The sequence below is a fragment of the Rhinatrema bivittatum genome, chromosome 5, assembly GCF_901001135.1.
Source record: "Rhinatrema bivittatum chromosome 5, aRhiBiv1.1, whole genome shotgun sequence".
Taxonomy (NCBI): domain Eukaryota; kingdom Metazoa; phylum Chordata; class Amphibia; order Gymnophiona; family Rhinatrematidae; genus Rhinatrema; species Rhinatrema bivittatum.
Genome location: NC_042619.1, coordinates 45,217,931 through 45,245,084, shown reverse-complemented (window position 1 = coordinate 45,245,084; position 27,154 = coordinate 45,217,931). Strand labels below are relative to the sequence as shown.

Below are 27,154 nucleotides of genomic sequence, written 5' to 3'. Positions count from 1 at the left end.
TGAGGCTTCATTCTCAGCTGCCTGTATTTTTTCCTCCCATTTCTAACCCCCTCTTATATTTCATCCATTGCAGTGCCAGCCTTTTAGCCACGGGGTCTCAGACCATGACTCAGTGGCGTAGCCAGAATTGATTTTTTGGGTGGGCACAAGGTTAACATGGGTGGACTGTAGGCTAGGGATGTGAATCGTTTTAGGACGATTAAAATTATCGTCCGATAATTTTAATATCGTCTTAAACCGTTATGGAACACAATACAATAGAGATTCTAACGATTTATCGTTATAAATCGTTAGAATCGTGAGCTGGCACACTAAAACCCCCTAAAACCCACCCCCGACCCTTTAAATTAAATCCCCCACCCTCCCGAACCCCCCCCCCAATGAGTTAAATAACCTGCGGGTCCAGCGGCGGTCCGGAACGGCAGCGGTCCGGAACGGGCTCCTGCTCCTCAATCTTGTTGTCTTCAGCCGGCGCCATTTTCCAAAATGGCGGCGAAAAATGGCGGCGGCCATAGACGAACACGATTGGACGGCAGGAGGTCCTTCCGGACCCCCGCTGGACTTTTGGCAAGTCTCGTGGGGGTCAGGAGGCCCCCCACAAGCTGGCCAAAAGTTCCTGGAGGTCCAGCAGGGGGTCAGGGAGCGATTTCCCGCCGCGAATCGTTTTCGTACGGAAAATGGCGCCGGCAGGAGATCGACTGCAGGAGGTCGTTCAGCGAGGGTTCCGGCGCCTCGCTGAACGACCTCCTGCAGTCGATCTCCTGCCGGCGCCATTTTCCGTACGAAAACGATTCGCGGCGGGAAATCGCTCCCTGACCCCCGCTGGACCTCCAGGAACTTTTGGCCAGCTTGTGGGGGGCCTCCTGACCCCCACGAGACTTGCCAAAAGTCCAGCGGGGGTCCGGAAGGACCTCCTGCCGTCCAATCGTGTTCGTCTATGGCCGCCGCTATTTTTCGCCGCCATTTTGGAAAATGGCGCCGGCTGAAGACAACAAGATTGAGGAGCAGGAGCCCATTCCGGACCGCTGCCGTTCCGGACCGCCGCTGGACCCGCAGGTTATTTAAGTCATTTGGGGGGGGTTCGGGAGGGTGGGGGATTTAATTTAAAGGGTCGGGGGTGGGTTTTAGGGGGTTTTAATGTGCCGGTTTTTCGATTTTTCGATTTTTCGATTTTTCACGATTTTTCACGATTTTTCACGATATTTTACCCCCCCAAACGGCAACAATACGATTCCCTCCCCCTCCCAGCCTACAGTAGGGATGTGAATCGTGTCCTCGATCGTTAAGACGATCGAGGACACGATTCACATCCCTACTGTAGGCATGCAGGTCTACTAGTTGTTTTTTTACTGATAAATAATGCCAAATTATGCAGCATAGCATTCACATCTACGCCTAAGTATGAGGTTTACTTAATGATACAAACATAATTCACGGTGATTTGTGGTACTTTAGCCTTCTTATTATTACGATTTTATACACGGCTCCTACCTGTCCATAAATTTTGAGAGAGCGGTTGTGTTGCTTATATTTAAATTGCTAACATCTGAAAATATAGATATATATTTTTACCTTTGTTGTCTGATCTTTGTATTTTTCTAATCAGTTGGTCCTGGTCTCTTTTTCCCATTTTTTCCCTTATAGCTCATTTCCTAATTCCTTTTCAGTGTCTTTCTTCTATTACTGTCTTCTTCCCTTCCACACACACACACACACACACACACATACACGCTTTCTCTCACAGACTCCCTCTGACACACTCAAGCTGTCACTCTCATATGCTCTCCCCCCCCCCCCACAAGCTCACATTCAAGTTCTCACTTTCTCACCCCTCCCCAGGCTTATATTCTTATGCACACACAGACGCACATCCAGGCACCCATTCTCACCCACACACATAAACCCAGACTCCCATTCTCACCCACAAACCCATGCTCCCAGTCTCACCCACACATATTCAAGCTCCCATTCTCATCCATACATATATACATTTAAGGTACTATTCTCACCCACACATACACACATTCAAGCACCTATTCTTATCCACATATTCAAGCTTCCATTCTCACCCACCCACAAACCCAGGCTCCCATTCTCAACCACACATACACACATTCGAGCTCCCATTCACCCACATATTCAAGCTTCCATTCTCACCCACATACACACCCAGGCTCCAGTTTTCACCCACACACACTCCCATTCTCATCCACACACACACATTCAAGCACGTGCACAGCTTCCGCTTTCTCCCCCAGAGCAGGAAGATCAGCTGCCTCTCCTGCTGCCACCGGCCTCCTGCTATCTTCGGGCGTCGGGCCATACTGCCCGCCGAACTTCCTGTCGGGGGGGGGGAGCGGAAGCGCAGCGCACAACGTCCGCTTCCTCCCTCCCCCCCCCAAGCAGGAAGATCGGCGGGCAGTACGGCCCGACGCCCGAAGATAGCAGGAGGCCGGTGGCAGCAGGAGAGGCAGCTGATCTTCCTGCTTTGGGGGAGAAAGCGGAAGCTGTGCGTGGCGCTTCCGCTCCCCCAAACAGGAAGTTCGGCAGGCCGTTTGGTCCGAAGATAGCAGGAGAACGGGTGGCAGCAGGAGAGGCAGCTGATCTTCCTGCATTGGGGGGAGGAAGCGGAAGCTGCGTGCGGCGCTTCCACTCCCCCCCCCCCGAACAGGAAGACTGGTTGGCCATACGGCCGCAGCAGCGCTTCCCCATGTGTGCCGTGATGGCGCGCGAGGCGTGGGTTCTCTTGTTCGCTGTCGCTAGGGGGATCCTGCGACAGCCTTGCAGTTCCGGTGCCAGTTGGGTGGGCCTGGGTCTAAGTTGGGTGGGCACCTGCCCACCCAGGCCCACCCGTGGCTACGCCACTGCCATGACTCCTTCCAGAACCATTGCTCATGCACCGTGTATCTAACTATTTCGCAGTACCTGGGACCCTTTCCTCAGGGTTGTGAACTCTGATACCCCATTGGTAGCATATAGCATTGCCATTGAGCCATTCGGCTGGTCCCTATTTAAGACAAATCCTGACATAAAACTATCATCCACATCCTGTTGTAAATAATTCAAACACAAGCTCTTGCAATTTACTGATTTGCCCATATTTGCCACTCTACATTTAAAAAGAACCTTAAGACTTGGCTGTTCAAACAAGCTTTCCCCTAGAGCCAAGAACACGAAGAAAAGTAACCTACTTAGATTAATTTTTGCAATGTTAAAACTTGTTTACTTAATTTGTTCAATGTAAAAACTCCTGTTTTATTCTTATTCTGTTCTATGTAAACCGCTAAATGTAGCGACAGTTACTGTTCCTTGTGAACCGGGGTGATATGTATATTATACAGGAACCTCCGGTATATAAATCATTTAAATAAATAAATATAAGAGCATTTACCATGCCAGAATGATATGCTTTCTTAAAATCTTGAAAATAATGAGGTCGATATTCAGCTCTACTTAGGCAGATAAGTAAGAACTTATCCAGCTAAGTGGTGGCTGATGAATATCTATACCTGTTCAGCAGTTGCCACTTAGTTGGATAAGTACTTATCTGGCTAAGTAGATAGCCGGATAAGTGGTGGGTGCAATATGGGCGTTCCAGGGATGAGCTACTTAAGCAACTAACTTAGGGGGTTATTTTCCAACTCACGTTATGGTGTTTTCGCATGCATTAAGGCATTTTCACATGCGAAAAATGCCTTAATGCATGCAAAAAGCACCATAACACATGGTGCAATGCTAATTTTTAAAAATGAAGGAGTTGGGGTGGGAGTTTTGTAAAAGTGGGCTGGCTTCACAAAGTGCAAAGCCATAATGCATGATATTGCCAAAAATAGCTATACCTGTTTATTGGTATTAAGCTGTGTGATATGCCCATAACACAAATTGTGATTTTTTTTCACAAATTGTGTTTTGGGCATTTTTAAACTGGGGAGGGGCTTATGTGTGTGGGTGAGTGATTGATTGAATGAGTGAGTGAGAGAGAGAGCCTCTGAAGATTGAGCCATAGTAAGCAGCTATTTATGCTACTATAGTAGGCCCCTCTAGTAACTCGAGGTGAGGTTTAGGTAGTAGTGTAGGGGTTAGGGGCCACTTTTACATGCAGAGTGAGACGTACGAACAGAACAGTACACTCTTGTGAAGATTTGATGTCCTTCAGAGTGAGGAAACTCACACGACAATGAGATTTGCATAATGTTCTCTCACCCTAGCTTGATGGACTCTCTACCTGGGTAACACACAGTGCAATAAATAGGCTATTACCATAAAACACACCCTCTTCCTATTGCATGCGATAGTTTGATGAATCTAGCCCTTAGTCAAATAAATAGCAATATTCAGACTTGTTAAGTTAACAGTCTAAGTTAAACCACTCAATAGCAGGTCTAAAGTTAGCCAAACAAGACCTAGCTAGCAATTTATTTGGGGATATTCAGCAGCATAGCCATTCTGCTGAATATCCCTTCTAAGTTAGTTGGACATCAGATAAGTCTTATCCAGCTAATTTTCTTAACCAGCTAAGGCCTAGAGCCATTAAGCTGTGATGATTTTCATGGTTGGGTCCCTCTATTGTTAGTGGGTGTTGCTGTGATAGTGGGGGGTCCCCTCCCTTGAAAAAGCATTGCAGCTCTGTGGAGTGTTCTTTTGTCTTACAGACAAACACTGCTGGACAGAAGAATGCAGCTAGTGGCCCTTTAATGTGATGGCAGCCCAAACCTCAAGGGACCACCATTGCCTTAAAGAGCCTCAAGTGATTGTCTTGGGTTGATCCTGGGGTCAGGGCTGTCTCCTGGCTCAATCTTTTCTCGAGCGATGGCAATTTTTTTTTTTTTTTTTTAAGTATCAAGACCTAGGCAGAAGTCTGATTTAGTGCATGTGCAATTTGATAGATTACTTGGTAACCTCCACAAGTAATGAACTGTTAGTCCATAGACCCTAAAATGTTTGCCTTTTTGTTGACAAACATGCCCTGTGGCTGATAGCATACTCTGTCATCTGATAATGTAGATGACTTAGAGTTAAGGAGCATGCCACACAATCAAGCAATGCATGCATGGTGTTGATTGGTCATTTGATTTCAAGATTGTTTCTCTTGATGAGATCATCTTTTGAAATCATTATTACTGACTTTTCTGCACTACCTAGATGCAGGATCTCCATGTTATGGATCCCCCTTCTTAGGATTATGTGACCTGTATGGTTGAGACAATGCTTAAACTTCAGCACCAGATACGCATTTGATAATAGTTTCCCTTGATGCAGGTATTCTGCTGAATCATTGTCCCAAGTCAGGAGTAGATTTTGGATAGGACATGATATTTTTCACTTTGGGGATAGCTTTTGTGCAGTGTGTTCCACAACTCTATTGACATTGTTCGCTTGAAAGTTTGGGCTTATATTTTAAGAACACCATCAATATTTGAATTATACATGCCTTTTACATCCTAACAGGGAAAATGATTGATTACAGAGGGCACTGCAGGCATTTTGCACTTTGCATTTGAGCCTATAAAGAATCTTACACCCTACGTTTCAACATTGACTCTGAATATTTTTGCCAGAGAGTCTTATATTTTATGCTTCTTTTTAGAATATAAGTTTGTGCTCCAGTTTTTTGACAATTTGCGTGGGTAAATGCTTTTGTCTCTCTCATTCTCATGGGGTAGATTTTCAAAGGGGTACGCACGTAAGATACGCGTGTACCCCCCGAAAACCTACCCCAAACCCCCCCTGCGCATGCCGAGCCTATTTTGCATAGGCTCGGCGGTGCGTGCAAGCCCCGGGATGCGCGTAAGTCCCGGGGCTTGCATGGAGGGGTGTGTCGGGGCGAGCCGGGAGTGACGCGGCGTTTCGGGGGCGTGTCACAAGTGACGCAGCGTTTCAGGGGTGGCGCCGCGGACATGGTTTCGTCCCGGGGCGTTCCGGGGGTGTGGCCACGGCCTCCAGACCAGCCCCCAGACCGGAACATGGAGCGCGGCAGCCGGCCCAGCGCGCGCAAAGTTACGCCTGGTTCCAGCAGGCGTAACTTTGCCAACAAAGGTAGGGGGGGGGTTAGATAGGGCCAGGCGGGGGGGTTAGGTAGGGGAAGGGAAGGTTCGGGGGGGGGGGTGGGGTGGAAGGAAAGTTCCCTCCGAGGCCGCTCTGATTTCGGAGCGGCCTCGGAGGGAACAGAGGCAGGCTCCGCGGCTCGGCGTGCGCAGGCTGCCGATTTTGGGCAGCCTTGTGTTCGCCGACCCCGGATTTTAATGGATACGCGCGGCTACGCGCGTATCTATTAAAATCCCGCTTACTCTTGTTCGCGCCTGGTGCGCAAACAAAAGTACGTGCTCGCGCAAATTTATAAAATCTACCCCATATTGTCAAACAAGTTTCCCAGCATTTCAGATCTAACAAGTCGCTCATCGTTTTCTGCAAGATATAGTTCCTCTGCAGCATCATGGGATACCATGACAGAACATTATTCTGGCTCATTATAAGGAAAGTGAGCTCCATTATGACCAGTCATTCTGTAGAGCTGAGTTCTAGTAGCAAATTACAGGTAGTTATAGTGGCCCTGAAGTAAACTGGATTCTTTCCAGGAAGTGATACCTTGTAAATGACCTAAAGATATTGTGCATGAATATTTGAGAACACATACCATTTTTTATATTCCTATGCTGGTTCAATATAAAGTATGAAGGTTGCCAAGAATCCATGTCAGCAAGACAAGTTCTGTGCACAATGAAGATTGTCATCTCAGCGTATTGCTTGCATGGCAAAATTGTCACTGTTGAGAAATGCTACTTGTTTTACTTTGGATTTTCTGTTCCTAATTACTTTGTAAAATTGCTGTAATTAAATCTTCTACAGTACATTTCATTTTTGATGTTCACAGCCCATCACTTCAGGAATAAAGCAAGTGTTGGCAGATAAGGACAACTTGAACCATTCAGTCTGCCCAGTTTCCACTCCTAGTCCCTGTCGTGTCACCAAAGTCCCTTTTCACTTTCTGATTAATCTCCTGCTCTTATCCTTACCACCATCCTCTATCTATGTCCCAAACATGCTTGAAATCTCACATTTTTGGTTACTACCACCTCTGCTGGTAGGCCATTCCAGGCATCCACTACCTTTGGTTAAAGATGAGTTGCTCATATTTCCTCTGAGCCTTCTTTCCTTCCAAGCTTGTTTCTCAGTTAAGTTGATGTATTGCTTAAATAGAAATCATGAATCTGAAATATATGTAACATATCTTGTTTTTCTGCTAACTAATAACATATAAGAAATTTCCATTTATCTTGTATAATTTTACATTTTCATTTAGGAAACTATGGAGAAAGTGGAATGGAAGCATTCAAGGATATGTCAGCCAAGGATGGAATCTGCATTGCTCATTCCTACAAGATTTACAGCAATGCGGGAGAGCATAATTTTGACAAGCTAGTGAAAAAGCTGAGAAGCCATCTTCCAAAGGCTAGAGTGGTTGTTTGCTTCTGTGAGGGGATGACCGTGAGACGGCTGCTAATGGCTATGAGGCGTGAGTCACTGACTGGAGAGTTTCTGCTATTGGGCAGGTGAGTAATTCTTACAATTATGATCCTTGACTTTAGAAGAAATAGTACAGTTGATATGACCATGAAATATAATGTTGCTACGTTTGCAGTATTTTTTTTAAACAATTTGGCACAATTTGATTTATCAATCACCTCCACATTTATTGCTGTTCTACCAAATATACTGCAAGTACATGGAAACCAGTTTCAAACTAGTTTTTGAATGCAAAATGAACAGTTTCTGGTCATGGTGGCATGTGTTTATAACTTTTATAAACGGTTGAATATAAAATGGTTATTTTGCTTTTTAAAATTGTTGTTGGTTTGTGTGTGTGCAGTGTCTTTCATTGATGACATTGTGTGAGGGAGTGTATAGAAAGTTCCCTTAGATATCATAAAGGACTTAGCACAGCTGTCTCACCGAGTCTTCCTTAAAATCCAGATACTTAGGGAAGGGTGAAGGGGGGAGCTGCTCACCAAAATTTAAGAACTCAGGACGTGGAAAACAGGTTTGAATTATCAAGAGGGTTGCTCACCCTATAAAAATGGAAGGGTTAAACAAGTCCTGGGGAGCAGGCAGCAGTATATGCCAAACCTGTTACATTTTGTGTGTTACCTGAAGATAAGGCGAGCTAGACTGAGGTGAACTAGACTGATTGTTTTGATTTTGGTTTTTCCACTGAAAAGAAACTGCACCTAAGGAACAGCCAGAATCTGCCTCCTTATTTCTCTGGCTGTTTCCAAGTTACCACAATATGATATTAACAGATATATCTTAAGGTACAGCATATAAGGGATAGTATTCTGTCACTGACTGGATTTCAAAGTCAGCCGGATAAATTTATTCTACCAACTTTGGAGGAATATAGACAGTTATCTTAAAGATAGCCAGTTAAGATTATCTGGTTAACTTTAGGACTGCTCTAAAGCAGGACCAGAGTTAATTGAATATGTTATCTGGCTAACTCTGAATAACAAAATTAGCTGGATATTGTGTCCAACAAACCTAGCTCCATCCAGAAACACCCCTGAAATGCCCCTATATTATCTGACTAAATTTTAGCCAGATAATGAGATATACAGCTAAACTTTAGCCAGATAAGTACCCAAAATATTAAAAAGTTGGTATTTAACAGAGGTTTTCCAGCTAAATGCCACTAAATATGAACCTCATAGTGTTTGGTTAGCAGTAGTGCTACACCCTAGGTCATCTGATTACTTTGGTGCCTTTCAGACACATTTACCCTTTACTTTTTAAATGTGCTTGCAGTTTTAAGAATACAAATGTGGCTTCCAGAGAAATGTAGACTATCATTATATATGAGTCATTTGTTCAACTTCTGTACAATCACATTAGCATTTTCATAAAAAGACATTTTGCTGTTCTTTCAAATTCTCTATTGCTTTATTTGAATATTAACACAAATTTATGTAACAAGAAAGCATAAGAAAGCCATGGAATCAGAAACAGCTTATTTTGTCTTTGGAGTCTAGACTTTTGAAGACTAATTCCTCTAACATCTATTACAATTTTTCTTCTTCATATATATTAATGACTGTATGAAATAAATGTATATGCAACTTTCTTTTGAAAGCTATAGATATTATATTTATTGCTGTATGGATAGTTGATTCCTTCTTTGATTACACCTGCACTGTGTTTAACGCCTTTTTGCCTTAACAAATCAGAATGGGACGCAAATGTTACTATTGACCATGAAATCATACTTACTTGCTTGAGAGACTTGGGACAAGCAAGCCCAGTTCCAACCTGATTCAAATCCTACTTTTATAATTGTTCCCATACTGCATCACTTGGATCTGCACAATGACACCTTCTCTCTCTCTCTCTCTCTCCTCTGTGGAGTATTGCAATGGTCTATGTTATCAACAACTCTGTTCAGCATTTTTATGACCCCTTTAGGGAAACTGATCAGGAGCTATCAGATCATATGTGAATAGCATTCAGCTGCTGGTCCCTTTAGGCACAAACCCCTCCATAACAATTACTATCCTGAATGAGTGCTTATGAAAAATCTGATTGGTTATACCAAATCAAACTGAGGCTAAACCTACTAAGAAGTATGGGCTTGTTGAACAAGACACTAGCCAGTTAAAAGCAAAGGTGACTCTTGAAGGATATAGCTCTCCCCTACAGCTTCCAGGTCCACAGCCTATGCTTCATCCTGGACTTTAAGCTCACCACTGACGCTCATGTCCTAGCAGTAACCACATCTGCTTTTTCCCAACTTTGTCAACTATAGTAACATAGTAATGAGGGCCGAAAAAGACTAAATGGTTCATCCTGCCCAGCATGTTTCCCACGGTAGTAGCTGCCACTCTGTGTAGGTTATCCCCCTGTTTCTGTTAAGAGTAGTAACTGCTGTTCTTATTGGCCATCCCCAAGTCTTTTTTTAAAGGGTAGCAGTATTTACAATCTAAACCAAGCAAACGTCAAACACTTAACAAAATTACTTCTAGCAATATTTGTAGATGATGAGCAGCTCTCTTGATAATGCTTTGCTTTTGGACTTGGCCGTAGAAGGTAGAAGCAGTCCTGTGCTTTATTCCTAATGTCTGTGTATCGGTACCCCCAGGACCAAAAGAGTTGGGGGTCCAGCATTGGCTGTCTTCTGAATTCATTTCCCCTTTTAACACTGCCATTGAAGCAGAGATCAATGTTATATAATTGCTGTGTATCAGTATCCCAGATCGTAAAAGTCTGGGCTTGGAATTGGCTATCTTCTGAATCCAATTCCTCTTTTTCCCCTGCTGTGGAAGCAGAGAGCAATGTTGCAGTTGTGCCACCATCAAAGGCTAAATGGTTAAGGGCAGTAATCCTCTTGCCTTCTGTTAAGGGCAGTAACTGTTGCTCCAGGCAGGTTATCCCCTGCACTCTTTTCTTCATTTCCAACCTCTAGTCTTTAGGAATCCACAGTGTTTATCCCATGCCCCGCTGAATTTTTTTTACTGTTTTCATCTTCACCACCTCTTCGGGAAGAGCATTCCAGGTATCCACCACCCTCTCCATGAAGATATATTTCCTTATGTTGGTACTGAGTCGTCCCCTCTGGAGTTTCATTTCATGACCCCTAGTTCAACTGTTTCCTTTCCAACTATGTCACTGCTGACCCTTATTTTAGGGGGTCTCCCTTTGCCACAGTTATTCAGGCCTGTGTAATTTTCCATCTGAATTCCCAACAAACTGAACCGACATATGCAACTCTTAGGGAACACTGCGGCTGAAAAGATACTGCATATAAGCAAATTTGAAAGAATCACATTGGGGTAGATTTGAAAAGGTGCGAGCATGTGCAGGGGGGGTGGAAGGAGCAGCTTCTCAGGGGTCATGCGCATATCTTACTCGCGCCACCCTTTGAAAATCTGCCCCATTGATCTTAAAAACCCCTCCTGACACTCTGCTGTTCCAAGTTTAAAATCCTGACCCTGGCCTACAAGGCCCTGAAATGGTTTGCACCACATTACCTAAAACATCATCCTACACCATATACATTTTACCACCCTCTGTACTTTCTACCACAGTTTCATCTGATTGAACCTGTTCCTCTACATAATTATGCCTTGTAGGCCCCAGGATCAGCCCCAATCCTATAGAATTCCCAGATCTCCTAGACTTCAGGAAGCAAGTAAAAACTTGGCTTTTTGAATCAGCCTTTGGCTCATAGCTATAACTTGGGTTCCTTGATCATGAACCCCATCACAACCCGGTGACATAGAGAAGTTGCTCCAGACCATTTCATATGTAGTTACAAATAATATTTCTCTCTGTCACAGAGACTACTGCCCTTTATTATGCTTTTATTCCTAAATCTCCTTTATTAAGTATTTATTTCTAGATTTCTTTACTTTGATGTAATCTGATATATTGGTGATCTCTGCCCCTTGTATTTTAAAATGGTAGATTTAATATTGACCTGCTATACTGACCAACTGCACTATCTTTAAAATTGAAAATGTTTCATACTGGTTATGAATGTAAAATGAGCTATTATGAAGCTATCAGTTCAAGATTGGGAAGACCCACACCACCCATGTAATTATTTCACGCTTTTCCAACTCAGAAGCTCAAGGTGTGTTACAACAAATCAATGTTACCATCAAAACATCACAAATGAATAAAATAAAGTGTAAGTGATATTGCAAATAAAGTTAACAATTCTACCATTTCATATACATAAAAGGCACAGAAATAATCAATTTGCAACATTAAAATTCGCACTCAGAACATCACAGATCAGTAGAATAAGAAGGCACAATGTTTTTGTATATTAAATAGTCCCTACTACTTTCTGAATGGAAAGTTGATATGTTGATTCTTTCCTTATAGCTTACAGCAATAACTAGTAATAGGATGAAATATGTTGCTTGTGCCAATATAGGGGTAGATTTTCAAAAAACGCGAATAGGCGTACTTTTGCTGGCGCATCAGGCGCAAGCAAAAGTACGCTGGATTTTAGTAGATACGCGCGGAGCCGCGCGTATCCACTAAAATCCTGGATCGGCGCGCACAAGGCTATGAATTCTGTATAGCCGGCGCACGCCGAGCTGCGCTGCCTACCCCCGTTCCCTCCAAGGCCGCTCCGAAATTGGAGCGGCCTTGGAGGGAATCCTCTAACGCCCTCCCCTCATCTTCCCCTCCCTTCCTCTATCTAACCCACCCGCCCGGCCCTGTCTACACCCCCCCCTTACCTTTCTCCGGGGATTTACGCCTCCCGGAGGGAGAAGTAAATCCCTGCGCGCCAGCAGGCCTCTTGCGCGCCGGGCCGTGACCTGGGGGCGGGTACGGAGGGCGCGGCCACGCCCCTGGACCGCCCCGGGCCGTAGCCATGCCCCCGTACCCGCCCCCAAAACGCTGCCGACACGCCCCGAAACGCCGCGACGACCGGGCCTGCCCCCCTGACACGCCCCCCTCGGAGAACCCCGGGACTTACGCGAGTCCCGGGGCTCTGCGCGCGCCGGTAGGCCTATGTAAAATAGGCTCACCGGCGCGCAGGGCCCTGCTCGCCTAAATCCGCCCGGTTTTGGGCGGATTTAGGCGAGCAGGGCTCTGAAAATCCGCCCCTTATAATGTTGTGACACATACAGAAGAAATTTCTTGCAAACCATGGAAAAATTATTTCTAGACATTTATTTTCTGCTTGAAATCTACTCATAAAATTGATCCATTTGATGTATGGGCAATCAAGTTTTACATCATTTAAATAATATACAGTAGATGTGAAATTGTCTTATTTAGTGAGAAGAATCAGTTATAGAGACTGATGTTCTAACCTGCAGTATTTCCCATGGGTTAGAGACCCATTTTTGTGAAAGTTTCCTATGGATGCTCACTAGAAACTCTTTTGAATCTGTAGCAAACATTTTCAAGAAATGCTTTGCTTATTGCTATGACCAGGAGCATTCCTGGTTATGTCAGCATATGATGAGGGCTCAGGATCCTTGGTTCTTCCAAGGAGTTAAAGAGGCTGGGTGATCCATCTGAAGCCCCCACCACTACCACCATGTGTTTCAAAAAATCCTTAGTGATCCATGTGCTTCCAAATATTCGTAGGATCCCTACCCTAGACCCTAACCCTATACCCATCTGTGGGCAATAAAAGTTAGAATAGTGTCCTTTTATTAAGTCCTGGTCCTTCAAGCTCCAGTTTGGACCCCAGCTCTCTTTCCTTTCCAAGGCTTACCCCATAGATGGCTGGTTTTCTTGGGGGTGGAGTGATCCTCACTCACTCCTGACCCACTGGTACCATCTTGGAATATGACATCGCCTATCTCCATGTACTTCTTTTCCTCAGAATACAAAGGAGTACATGATGTCAGTTGGTGCCATTTTCTAAGATGGCGCCAGTGGGGCAGGAGTGAAGTTTGCTCCTGTCTCCAGAAGACCATCCCATCTATAAGGTAAGCTTTTGGGAGGACAAGGAATCAGAGGGCCCAAATTGTAGCTTTCACTTATTTTAAGGGACAAGGTGTGTATTTGAAGGTCCAGGGCTTAAACAAACACCATTCTTTTACATTTGCTGTCTGTGAGTAGGTCAGGATTGAGATCTAGAGTGAGGGTCCACATGAATCAACAGAGATTTTTGGAAACATGTGAGGGGGCTTCAGATGGACCATGTGGGACCTTTAACAATATGGCAGCCCTTTTAACATTGCGCACTGATGCACACGAACCACACTATCTCTAGCTGCATATAAAGATAGCTTTACCTCAAAGAAACATTCCTGCAAAGCCTTTTTTGTGCTCCCGTTTTTGCAAGTTGAAACATTTTAATTAGCTGCTTTTCATGATTTTGTATTTCAGTAGCTCGTTAATGTGGGATTCAAATAAACTTTTGCATGTACCTGACTGCATGGGAAAATGTGTTTCAAAGCCCTTTTTTGTGAAGTTTTTTCACAAAAGGGCATTTTGGACCAAAAAATAGCATAAAATGCTTAAATGTTGGTATTTTTGCATATTTCTGGATGATTTGTACTGTTTTATTTTGTAGTTGTAATAAGGTTAGAGTGCTAGAACTGGACAGAGTACCCCACTCCAGATATAGTTTAACCTATGCTTACTATTCCAAAGGTAACCTCTCTTCACATGAGTTTTACTCTCCTACATATTAAACCTATGACCTTGCTCACTACCAGATACAATATATTTACATAATTTTTTGTGTAGTAGATTTTCAATATCTAATGATTTAGCATTTTAAATTTACCAATTTTACTAAGGACAGAATTTCCTATAAAACAGAAAAATATATAATTAATGCTAGAGAAACAAAATGAAATTATATAATTTAAATAGCACTTCTCATTTTCCCTTTTCCCTAGAATATAAATTGATATCTGAATGGGAGAAAAAAAAACTAGTAATTTAAATAATGCATTATACTCATGTGCGTCTCATGGCAATCTGCTGAGGCAAGAGATGAGATGATGATCCCCCCCCGCCCCCTCCCCCACTCCCTCCGACCCCCTTCCCCTTACACACTCATTTTCTTCTCTCCCTCTTCCATACACACATGTATGCTCATTCTCTCTTCTCACCTCAATTCTCATTAGCCACAAGAGCCTCCTCTTCCCCAGGCCTATGGGACATGCGCTCTACTTCCTCCTCCTCCTCCTCCTCCTCCACTAGCGTCAGTAGAGTTGCCAACTTTTTCATAGACCATCACTGGACACTTGAAGGCAGGGGGTAGTGGAGTTTATTCCCTCCCCCTCTTTTGCAAGAATTTTCATATATAATTTTATATCATGTGACCTGGAACAATATGTTGGGTATAGGCTTGGCCCTCAGAAAGCCATGAGTATACTAATATAGTAAACTTCCCACACCAAAATAGGACTAATTGCTAGCACTTAAATAGCAACCATCTTATCTATGAAAAGGCAACAATGCAAATATTATACCATGCCCGAAAACACCAATGCATCTCCTATTGAGAAAAAAGAACAAGCCATGCTGCTGTAGATTCCTACACATGGGGTAGATTTTAAAAGGTGCATGCGGGAGTAGATTTGTTCGCGCAACCCGGCGCAAACAAATCTACTCCCTATTTTATAACATGTGAGCGCTGCCGTGCGCATGTTATAAAATACGGGGTTGGCACGCGCAAGGCTGCGCAAAATTGGCAGCCTGTGCACGCCGAGCCGCGCAGCCATCCTCCGTTCCCTCCGAGGCTGCTCCGAAATCGGAGCGGCCTCGGAGGGAACTTTCCTTCCGGCCCCACTCCACCTTCCCCTCCCTTCCCCTATCTAACCCACCCCCAGCCCTAACTAATTCCCACCCCTACCTTTATTTTACAAATTACGCCTGCCCGAGGGAGGCGTAACTTGCGCATGCCACCAGCTGCCGGTGCACCATGTTCCGTTCTGGGGGCTGGTCCGGAGGCCAAGGCCACGCCCCCAGAACACCCCTGGGCCGGAACCACACTGCGGCCCTGCCCCCAGAACGCCCCCCGATGACGCGCCGGCCGCGGTACGCCCCCTCGACACGCCCCTGACATCCCCCCCAGGAAAGCCCCGGGATTTACGCACATCTCGGGGCTTGTGCGCGCCGCCGAGCCTATGCAAGATAGGCTCAGTGCACGCAGGGGGTAGAAGGGGCAGCTTTATGGGGGTTATGCGTGTATCTTATGTGCGTAACCCTTTAAAAATCTGCCCCATAAGCTACATGCTAGCAGAATATCTCCCCTCAGTCACACAGGCAAAACTCAGACAGACCCTCACCAAGTATAGAATAAAGAGACCATAAAGTTTAAATAGAAACATGCAAAGAAAAACTAAACTGGAAACCCCAAAACTCCAGACTCTGTTTGCAGTGCAATAATGGAAAAACTGTTACATCGCCACTTCTCATAAAACATCAAATAATAAAATCAAGAAATACAAAACATGAATCTTAACAGTAAATCAATTCTGATAAAAATGATTAATATTTCAAAACAGTTAAGTAGAACATCCAATAATTTAAAACATATTTAAACTTTAAAAAAATATTTATAAAATTATACAAACATCAATAAAATATTTCAAATCAGCAGATCCATCAAATAACACATATAAATAAAACTAATAAAGATTTTAAAACCTTCTGCTCTCTGTACCTGGCAACTTTTGATTTCCGGTCATCCCACAATTGTCAAGGATTATTGGGGGATAGGAGGAGGTGAAGGGGAATACACACTTTCTCCTCTTTCTCATATACACACAATCTTTTATGCTACGCTTATTTTAATTCCCTTAAGTTTTTCCTTTGTTAATTAACCTTTTTCATAGTGTTTAGTAATCTCTTGTTTATTAAATATGTTCAATGTATTTGACTTAGGAAACCTATTTTCCTGCATACTCTGTTTTTAATGTAGATATGATTTGTATCTGATACAAGAATGTCAGTATATAAAAATTCTAAATAAATAAATAAATAAATATATTCTCTCATACACACACTCAGCTCCTCTCTCTCACATGGATGGACACACTGACAACATGTACACACATGCTCCCTGACCCTCTCTAACATATGCCCTCACATGTTCTGTCACATACGTGCTCCCTCTCACATACATTCTCACCCTCACAAATATGTTCTGACATGCTCTCACTGACACAGACACTCCATCTTACATATCTTTTGCCGACACACACATGCGATGTAAATTACTGTTATAAATGGAGGGGCAGGAAGGGAGGTAAAGGGAAAAAAAGGGGAGTCCCTAAACTTGTATGCCGCACAATTTGCGGCATACAAGTTTATGTCGTGCGGTAAAACAAGTTATGCAGCATACAAGTTTATGTCGTGCGGTCGTATGCCGCACGACATAACGATCACATAACGCCCATCTTAAAGAACCTTCACTGGCTCCCAATCAAATATTGAATCCTTTACAAGACCCTTTCAATCATTCAGAAAGTCATCCACAATTCCACCCCAATTGAGCTCACGATCCCATTACAGCCTCACACTACCTCTTGACCAATGAGACAAGGCCAGAGAGGCACTCTTCAGGCACACCCTATAAAATCAACACTAAGTAGAAGAGCCCTTTCCACTGCAGGACCTTTACACTGGAATTCTCTCCCTCCGGACCTCAGGCTCGAACAATCGACACCCACCTTCAAAAAAAGACTTAAGACCTGGCTGTTCAATCAAGCATTTCCATAACCTCTATCCTCGTAAGATCACCACGGTTTAACTCTTCCGCCCCCTACCTCCTTCTACACCCTCGCTACTTCCTTCAAAAAATACTCTCCTATACACACCTGATTCTCCAAACGATTGTCAAAACAGTGACTCTAGTTCTCTCCAATGACAGCTCTATTGACTTCACATACGGATCTTCTAAACTATTTGTATATAAGTTGTAATCTCCCAGTTCTTTGTTAACTTTCTCCAAGTTCATCCCCCCTGTTCTATGTAAGACATTATAAGCTATGCGTTATATTGTCATTGCAATTGTTGAAATGTGAACCGAAGTGATCCTGATGCATACCTATTCTTAACATGGATAATCATCATCCAGTTCATTTTACAAAGTTGTAACCCTGCTCGTTGACTCTCTCTATCCTTGTTCCTAGTTCATTGTAATATCGTTGACTCTCTCTATCCTCGTTCATTGTAATTTCCTTTCTCAGTTAATTGTGAATCGACATGATGTGTCCTACGAATGCCGGTATATAAAAATTGTTAAATAAATAAATAAATAAATAAATAAATAAATAGTAACATTGTTACCTGAACTGTGGAATATAAAACTGTTAAATAAATAAATAAATAAATTTGTACATGACACCAACTTGCTACGGTGATTTTGGCTTTCCTTAATTTTTTTTTTACACTATAAACTTTTTTTAACTGACTTCTGGCTCCTCTGGCTGCAGCAGCAGCCACTAACGGGAGAGAAGTCAGAAAACACATGGCATGAGGTGACTGACTGAGCCTGAGGGAGTTGACCAGATCGAGATGAGGCCTGCCTGTCATGGGAGAGAGGGATTGCAGACAGTAAATATGTGCAGCAGCAGCAGCAGCAAAGCTGCTGTGGGCCTATGCGGGAGCCAGGTTTGCGCCAACTGTGAGGGGACAGGATGGGAGTCCCAAACCTGAGATAGCCGAGGGACTGTGTTGGGAGGGAGAGAGGGAGGCCTGCAGGGCAGCAGCAAGGCAACTCTACCTGTGGGCTGGAGGAGAAAAAAGCTGCAGCAGCAGACAAGCTGTAAGCCAAGGTGGGAGGCTCTGGCACATTAGGTCACAGCCTGGGTGCTGAATTTATTTATTCCACTTTATAGCAGATTACATTCAGGTACAGTAGGTTTTTCCCTATCCCCAGAGGGCTTACAATCTAGGTTTGTACCTGGGGCAATGGAGGGTAACGTGACTTGCCCATGGTTATAAGGAGCAATAGCTAGACTTGAACCCTGGTGTCTTGGTTCATAGCCCACTGCTCTAATAATCACTAGGCTACTCCAGGATGGACCCTGGCTCCTGCAGGCAGGCAGGCAAATCATGAGGTAATTGCAGCAGGCAGGCCTTGGAGACACTACCTTTGTCTAAGTGAACTTTTTAATTCAATACATTTGTGGAGTTTGAATAAAATTCAATAATTTTTGATATTACACATAGTAAGGACCACTTCAATTTCTTCATGCCATCTTCTTCTGGTGATTTGTATATCGAGCATTGAACTTTCCTCTGTTGTACTGAGGCTTGACCCAAATAATAAAATCAATAATCGAAAAAGGAATAAAATGAGAATTCAAAGACCAGTAAAAGGATCTGACAAAGAAGACTGTTGCTTAAGCATTGTGATCTTTAAAACTATTATAACAATGAAGTTTTGCTTTCTGTGATTAATTTATTTTCTATCTCACTTTCTGCTAATTAAGACAAACTGCAGTCACAGTTTTCACTGCACTAGGGATAAAGAAGCTCACATTTGTTTGATCTGCCAGTAACAGAAACTTGGTCAACTTCCGATTACTGGTTAGTTTGATTGAACTTAAGAATTGCCAAATTGGGGCTGGCCCAAAGATTCGGCCTAATATCCTGTCTCCAGTAGTGGTATGCAGTGGCTATTTAGGGGATGTGTGTAAGAAACAAGGTATGCACAGAGTTGCCCAGTGCTGATTTTCTGCCTGGTCATGCCAAGCTGCTGACCTGGACCCTTTTGTTACTGATATTTAACCTTTCTATATCCCCATTGCAGCTGGAGTGGAAAGAGGAGGCCATTTGTGGGTTTATCCTGGTAACTTTTTGTCAGAAAATTTCCACTAGAGTTGTCCAACTGCCATCAGACACTACATTCTAGTGGTGATGTTTCAGGGATGCATGGAACCCAGAATAACACGCTAAAATGCTGTATTCCATTGTTCTAATCCTGTTAGAACTCTAATCCTGTTAGCCTCTTGTGTTAATAAGTTACACAAGTGTGAATAAGTACTTATTTGTTTGTTCATTCATGCCTCCAAATAGTTTTTGAACTGGAAAAGCCAGCCTTAAAGATCAAAAAGTAAGATCAAAAGTTGGACAAAAAGAATGTGGATATAAAATTGATCATGGGATCTATGACAACAGGGATGGTTTCTCAACGCTCAATAAAATTTATTAAGTAAAAAAAAAAAAGAAAGAATCAAACAAGTGCAGAGCACCTTGAAGTTATCTTTCACAAATGTGAATTATCAATTACTAATAGGGACCAAAATGGCACAGCAAATACTGCGCAATCAAAAGCTTGAGTTAAAGATACTGTTTAACTTTTGTCTGATTCCTGAGACTCACTCTAAGGGGCCAATATGCTAAATTGTAGTAAAGCCTGCAGGAATGACCCTGCAACACAAGAAACTTTGCTCGCAGTACCAGACCATTTGCATAACATTTAGATGCGTTTTGTGATGATTTTCTTGTGGTAAAGTCCACACAAAAGCACTGACTTTATCGCAAAAATACCCAGTGCCTCCCTGAGTTGAAATTAAGCTCCACATGGAAATGGCTCTTCACTGCATTTTTTTTATCTTTTAATGTTCAAAATGTAACTTTGCGAAAAAAGTTAATGAGCTGATTTGCATGATTTTTCAGTTCATTACTATGCTTTGCATAAATTGGGCATTGTAGCTCACATTCGCTAAATTATGTGTCTAAAACACCAAACTACAAGCACAGTGTCTGTCAAAAGTAATTTCATAAATTTCAATTGTTTTTGCACATGTAGCCCCCTCTTGGTTTTTGGGTCACCTAACCGAGAGCTACGGCAAAATCCCAGAGCCACAGTTTTTCTCACGGACTTCTTACTTGCTCAAGCTCATCAGATTTCTGCCGTGGGTATTGGGATTCATTGGTGGGGAAGAGGTACACACCTCCAGGACCCTTAGTGCTATGGTGGGGAGGATCTGCGTCGCAATCAGCTGCTGTCATACAATTCAAGGTCACTGATCAGTTTGTAGTCAATGGCAGTGGCGTCCTCCAGATGTAGCAAGCCCATCCAAAAAAACACGGCAAAGTGTCAGCAATGATTTTCAACTCAAAATTTACTAAACTAAAATTAAAAAAAAAATGCAAAGTCCCAAATAGGATGGCAAAATTCTTGAAGAGCAAACACAAAATTATGATAACAACCACAGTCTCTTTATCCATGGTGCAAGATTTTACAGCTCCTATTGATGTTACTGAATCAGTGTCCAGGCAGAAAAAAAAAACTCTCCCTCTTCCTCCAGCATCGACTAGAGGGGAATCAAATCTCAAATAACTCCTTGTTCTTGAAACTCTGTAAAACTCTTTTACAAAACTTTTTCCAAAACAGTTCTTAAAAAAAAACCTCTTCCAAAATAGCATAGAAGTCATGGGGAAGGCAGCCTCCTGTAGCAGTCACTATTTACCCCTTGTTAACTGGTTATGAGCAGCAACACCATCCAACACCAGCCTTGCCAGCACAGGATTGACTGGCCCTCCTGGTGAAAATCTCCACATTCCTCTTTACAAAAATCTCCTCTATTCTTTTGCAAACTATAATGTCCACCTTGCAGTAATGTCTCTCTCTCTTTCTATAATCTTCACTTCGCCTGACTGGTGAGCAGAGATCCACCAAAAATCTCCTCTCAACTTCTTAATAACTCTTAACCCATCTGGATCTGTTGCAGCTCACCTTCCCTCTGAATCTGAGCATGCTCATCCACCAGTATATAGGGAGCCAGACCTCCAAAAAGGGGCATGGGCATACCCATGGGAGGGATCAAAAATGCAAAAATCCTCCTAAAGCTGGCCAGAGGAAAAATTACACACATGGTTGAATTTGTGAACTGCAAACTAGGGTTCCCAACTGGCTCCAGATATTCAGGACCAGTTGATCCAGTTCTGCTTTTACTCACCTGCATGCAGATACTTATAGTCTTGCTTTTCTTAGGGAATGCAATAGGGAAATCAGAATAAGTTCCAGCATGCAATGAGGTAAAACCAGGGCTGGATCAACCTTTCCTGAAAATCTGGAGCCATTTGGCCACCATACCTGAAATACTGTTACAGACATATTAGTAAGAAACTAAGCAACAATACCACTATATTATGAGTTTATGTTGAAGAGAGATGTCAATTTTTGTAAGCTGCACTAAATATAGTTTTGTAGGGAAGTTTGCAACAAACAAGATTTTAAATAAATAAATAAATAAATTAATTGATTGATTAATGGCATCGCTGTTTATAAAACATTTTTTTCTGTATTAATGAGTGATATTGTATTTTCCAAGTTCCTATTGATCAGTGGCTAGTTTTCACTTGATTACATAGTTATGTTGCCATCGCCCACCATAAAGCAAACGACCATAGCCTCTGTAGAATGGAGTTATCCTGGAACAGAGATATAGCACATCCATGGAAAGTCGAATCCATCTGTGCTTACCACTGACAGCGTGTGTGTCCCCCCCCACGCAAGACTGGAAATAGTGCAGATGGCTGCCACTGATTAAAGTCAAAGAAAAATGTTCATAAAACAATATACCGTAGCTGACATGTGAGCATGTTTGAAGAGAAGAATGGTATGTTAATTGTGTTGATTTAAATAACTTAATTTCTGGTTAGTTGTCATAGTTACACGGTGGCAAAATACTGGTATTTTTGTATCACTGAAACAATCTATGGGCAAAACGGATTTAGCATTCACAGAAATGCATCCCACACATGAGCTTTTATGCGCTCCTAATTCTCCTCGCTCACTTGGAAGCTCTCTCTCTCTATATATAAGCAATGACTGGAAGGGGAGTGGGTATTAGGAGGTAATGTATAGCTTTAAGTTTATTTTTCCTTCTGAAGTGCCACATCTGACTTTCTCTCACCTTCTACCTATAGCTTAGCTTGTGTAATCCCTCCTTGCGGTTTGCATTGGTGTAGGCCAGGTACCTAGGGTTCTCAGGGCCATTATGCAAACTCTAATCTCTCTTACACCGTCTCTTTGACCCCAGGGTGGGGTTCTTGTGCTGGCAGGGGGAGGAAATTATTTTCCTAGGCCCTGGGTAGCGGGGGGGGGGGGGGGGGTGAAACTGTTTCTTTCTACCCGGGAGAAATGCATGTTCTTTTTCTCTCCTCTTCACGATTCGAGTGCCAGTGATTACCTAGGAGACTCTGGGTGAGTTTCCAAATTAAATCTTTCCTGAAAATGTTCTGTGTTGAGAAAATGGCAGAGTTCACACATCGCTTGTAGGTTCAGTAGATGAGATTCACAGCCTTATCTTCTTATCTGTGCAAGGGTCTCGTCCTCTTTCTCCCCGGGCAAGGAAAACACTTACCCAAGTAAGGTTCCCAAGTGGGCAGAGGGTTTTCTTCTTTCAGCAGGAAAAAAAAAAAACCTTCAAACTGGCAAAAAAAAAAAAAAAAAAAAAAAGGGTAAAAAGTCTTTGCGCAGCGTCTCAAAATACCTCTCCCTCAGGGTGAAGACTCATGATGGGGGTCCTCAGAATCTCTCAGATTTGGACTTTCTCGCAGTTCTCCAGAAAGTTCCATTTACTCAGAATCCCTTGCTGGAACCAGAATCCGACCTTGAACTCCCCGGTTCTCTCGTTGTTCCTCCTCCAGGGCAGGAACAGAGCGGCGAAATCTTCCTCCCAGTCTTCCAACCGAAAATGTTCTTTCCCCAAACCGAGACCAAACACCAGAATCCACTTGCAGCGGGTCACTATCATACCTCTGTTTTCGGGCAGGGAGACGCTCCCCCATAATCCCTCTCCAGGCCAAAAAAAACAGGGCTTCCTGCCAATAAAACTGGAAAACTCGTCAAAATAACCCGGAAGGCAAACCCAATCAGCCAAGGAGTGGACTGGAAAAGCAGCTTCCCGACCTTTTCCCAGGAGCAACAGGATGGAGTGCCTGAGCCCCAAACATAGGCCCGAAATCAACTACAGCTAAACTCCTCTGCTTCCTGTAACTTCAAAAATCAAGCTGCACTGCACCACTCTCTCAGGGAGAGAGCTGCTTTTATATCATAAGGGGATGACCATCCTAGCACCCTCAAAAGGAGGGGCTGTACTGAATAGTGCCTCCCCTAGCTTACTAGTACTGCCTTTCCTAGCTCAAGGAGTTAACTAGGGCCTTACTGGTAATTTATTTATTTATTTATTTTATTTATGATTTTTTTATATACCGAAGTATAGCATTCTGCCTTCACTCCGGTTTACATTGGAACAACATAATACATATTTTAACCTTAGAACCTTAGAACAACGAGAGAGAACCTTAGAACAACGAGAGACATTACATCTGAATTTGTATAGAATAACGATATTGCTTACTAGAACTATTATTTCTATATGGAGCTAGTTAAACCAAATTAACAGAGTAAGTGCTAAACAGTTGATTGGTTGATCGGCGAAGGGAATCTGAGTAGGGTGGGAGGGGTGGGCCAAGACTAAAAGTGGAAAGGGGAGAGGTAGCTGGGTGGATAGAGTGGAGGGGGGTGGAAGGGAGGGGGTTGCGAGGGAGGGGGGGCCGATAGGGTGGGGCTGGAGACATGAGATGAATCCGGATAGATGTGTATTATTTAGCCCAAGGGGTCATTACACTTGGATTTAAATACATATGCAGTGCCTGCAGTGTGAAAGCACATAATTTCAACTCTAAAAAAAAGGGCTGAATTAGCACAAGTTTGAAACTGGTGAGCATGAGAGTCACCAATCATCTAGGCTTCAAGCCTAGACATTTAGGGTTCGATTTTAAGACCCGTGCGCGCACGTCCATCTACACGCAGTTACCGGCACGCGCACATGGACATGGTTGTTTTATAATGCTCGCGTTGGCATGTGCATGTTATAAAATGCGATATTCGCATGCACATGCATGGCAGATTTTAACATCCGCGTTCACATGTGCGGGCGCATGGCCTCCTCTGCACGCGGGGGGGTAGGGGGAATTTTAGAAGCCCACCACAGTGACAGATGTAGGGCTTCCCCAGTTCCCTATACCTCTACCTAACCTTCCTACCCTTTCCCCTCTCCTCTCTTCCCCGACCTAACCCCTTACTTTTTTTTTTATTTGATTACCTACTGCTCCTCTGGAGCAGAAGTAATCTCCGCATGCCGGCCATCTGACAGTGCACTTTTCCCCTGGACAGCAGTAATGGCACTGTCCTGGCCCACCCCCACCCCTCCCTGCCCAGACCATGCCCCCTGGGCTGCCCCTTTTCCCTTGGCTGGCAGTTGTGCACATACCGGGGTTTACACGCATGACCAGGCCTGTAGTAAAGTGTGTGCTGCACACGCAAGGCCCAGCCACATGCATAAACCCCTGGTTTTTATGTGTATAGGCCTTTGAAAATTCACTTGTTACTGATGAAATAAATTAGGTAGTGAGAAATATTTTGTAGTAATTTCAGTAAGGCCAAATATAGTGAGGTTTGCTAAAAAAAATACTTCATTAAACTCTTAGTCAAGGAAAGTATTAAACATATTGATGAAAGTTACTAATGATTTCCCTGTTAACATAATGAGGATACTGTCATGCAGAAACGAAACTTGTTTCTAAAGCAACCTCAGAGACTTATCCTTCAACTCTTCACAAATTACTATTTGGGGATTTTAGGGAGTTTGATGCTCCTAGTTTAGCCTAAAACTATCTTTGCAAAATGTATTGGCTTTCTGGGACTTGTGCTTCTGGACATTTATGCAAATATTCATTTTATTGTGGAAATGAGTAACCTACAGATTGGTTCAGAACTTTGGATTTCTATGCTCTAATATTTTTTTCAGCTATGAGGGTATATGCATTAAAACACATGTCAGAAATGTTTTAGAATGTGCTTTGCTAAAACATCAGCACGAATAAAGTGAGAACTGTATAGTATATGATGTATTACTTATATCTTATGTTCAAATAATCATCATATTTTAAGCTGATACCATGTAGTCTTATTTGTGTGGTAAGAGAAACCTCATACAAAATGGCAGGCTTTTGGTAGCCCAATAAGCCACTTTTTTCAAGAGTTATACGGTCATTGATCCATCATATGTCGTTTACTTCATATAATCATTGGTTTCTCAGGAAAAGCTTTTTTTTGGTTTGCATTTTTATAATTTTTAAAGGCAGTAAATTGGTTTTATAACTTATCGTAGCAGTGAAGGCAGGGCGGTATAGAGCTTGGCGTTGGCCAAACTTCAGCATGCACATTCAAATTTTACTTAAGATGCGAGGAGCTACATTTTAGTATGAAAATGCTAAAAAAAAAATGTCCGTAAGATATAAGCTGCATTATTTATTAATTTAAATTGATTTCTTACTCCATCATTACAATACAGAGTGAGTTACAATTTAATATTCACAATTGTTTACAATATATACAAATATAAAAGCATGACTTAAATAGTTTGTTCATAATACCCCACCATAAAATTGCTTTTGCTCTATTCCCCAACCCAAATAATTTATCTAAAACATTTTATTCAATCCACCCCTTGTCACATTCTCCCCATCTCACTTTTGAATCTATACATATAGAATCCTAACCACATTTTGATCAAGGGATACATTTTTTACAATATGATATTCAACACAAAAATATTAATCTAAACAGGACTAGTTTCATTAATTAAAAGTCTAACAAAAGGTTCGTGCTTTAACTGTTTTGTTGAAAGGTAAGATTATACATTTCCTCTTGTAATTCAAGTGACATTGAATTCCAGAAAAATGATGCTTACTAAGCAAAGGCTCATAACTTAGTAGATGCATTCAAGAGGGCACATTTAACAAAAGTTGTGAAGATAAAATGCCCTGATTGTTTTATTCCATTAAATACTTTGACCTGACTGAAGAGTGACCTCAAAACCAAACAAAGAATCTTGAACGTAACCCTAAATTCCACTGGCAACCAGTGGAGTTTTTCCAGTAAGGAGGTAAAATGGTCAATCATTGCCATTCCTATCAGGTGCACTGCTGCGTTTTCCAATAGCTTCAGTTGCTTGCTATTTTTACTTAGGTTCCTTGTTACAAACTGTTGCATATTCACATCTATGCTAGTTTAGTGTTAAATACCATAAGAATGTTAAATAGCATGGTTAAGCTAAATTGAATAAGCTCAGTTCTCTTTTCCACTTGGCTCTACCTCCTTCCTGCAAAAGTGTATAAAAAGTTAAGTCCCTCACCTAGCCACAAACTGCTGCTTGTTGGTGCTGAGAGGAGATGCAAGCAAGCTAATTAATGAACTTTAGGATAAGAGGTGAAAAAAAGAACACGCATCAACAAACAGAACTAACCAAGACATATCTAATAGAGATGTGAATCGTGTCCTCGATCGTCTTAACGATCAATTTCGGCTGGGAGGGGGAGGGAATCGTATTGTTGCCGTTTGGGTGTTTAAAATATCGTGAAAATCGTTAAAATCGTGAGCCGGCACACTAAAACCCCCTAAAACCCACCCCCGACCCTTTAAATTAAATCCCCCACCCCAAATGCCTTAATACTTCATCAACTTTGGGAGGGAAGTACTTACTTGCCCTAAACCAATGGCAGGAAAACTGGCACACTAAAACCCCCTAAAACCCACCCCGACCCTTTAAATTAAATCCCCCCCCAATGCCTTAAATTACCTGGGGGTCCAGCGGCGGTCCGGAACGGGCTCCTGCAATTGAATTGTGTTGTCTTCAGCCGGCGC

At 42.8% G+C, this 27,154-nt stretch overlaps 1 protein-coding gene across 2 annotated transcripts in view; it reads left to right on the top strand.

Annotated features, from left to right (window-relative positions):
• Positions 1 to 27,154, top strand: part of GRM5 (glutamate metabotropic receptor 5) — a 933,671-nt gene that overhangs the window by 286,499 nt on the left and 620,018 nt on the right. For both annotated transcript variants that reach the window (XM_029602292.1, XM_029602291.1), the window contains exon 2: positions 7,301 to 7,550. In XM_029602292.1, coding sequence (XP_029458152.1) covers positions 7,301 to 7,550 — 250 coding nt within the window. The remainder of the gene's footprint in view (positions 1 to 7,300; positions 7,551 to 27,154) is intronic.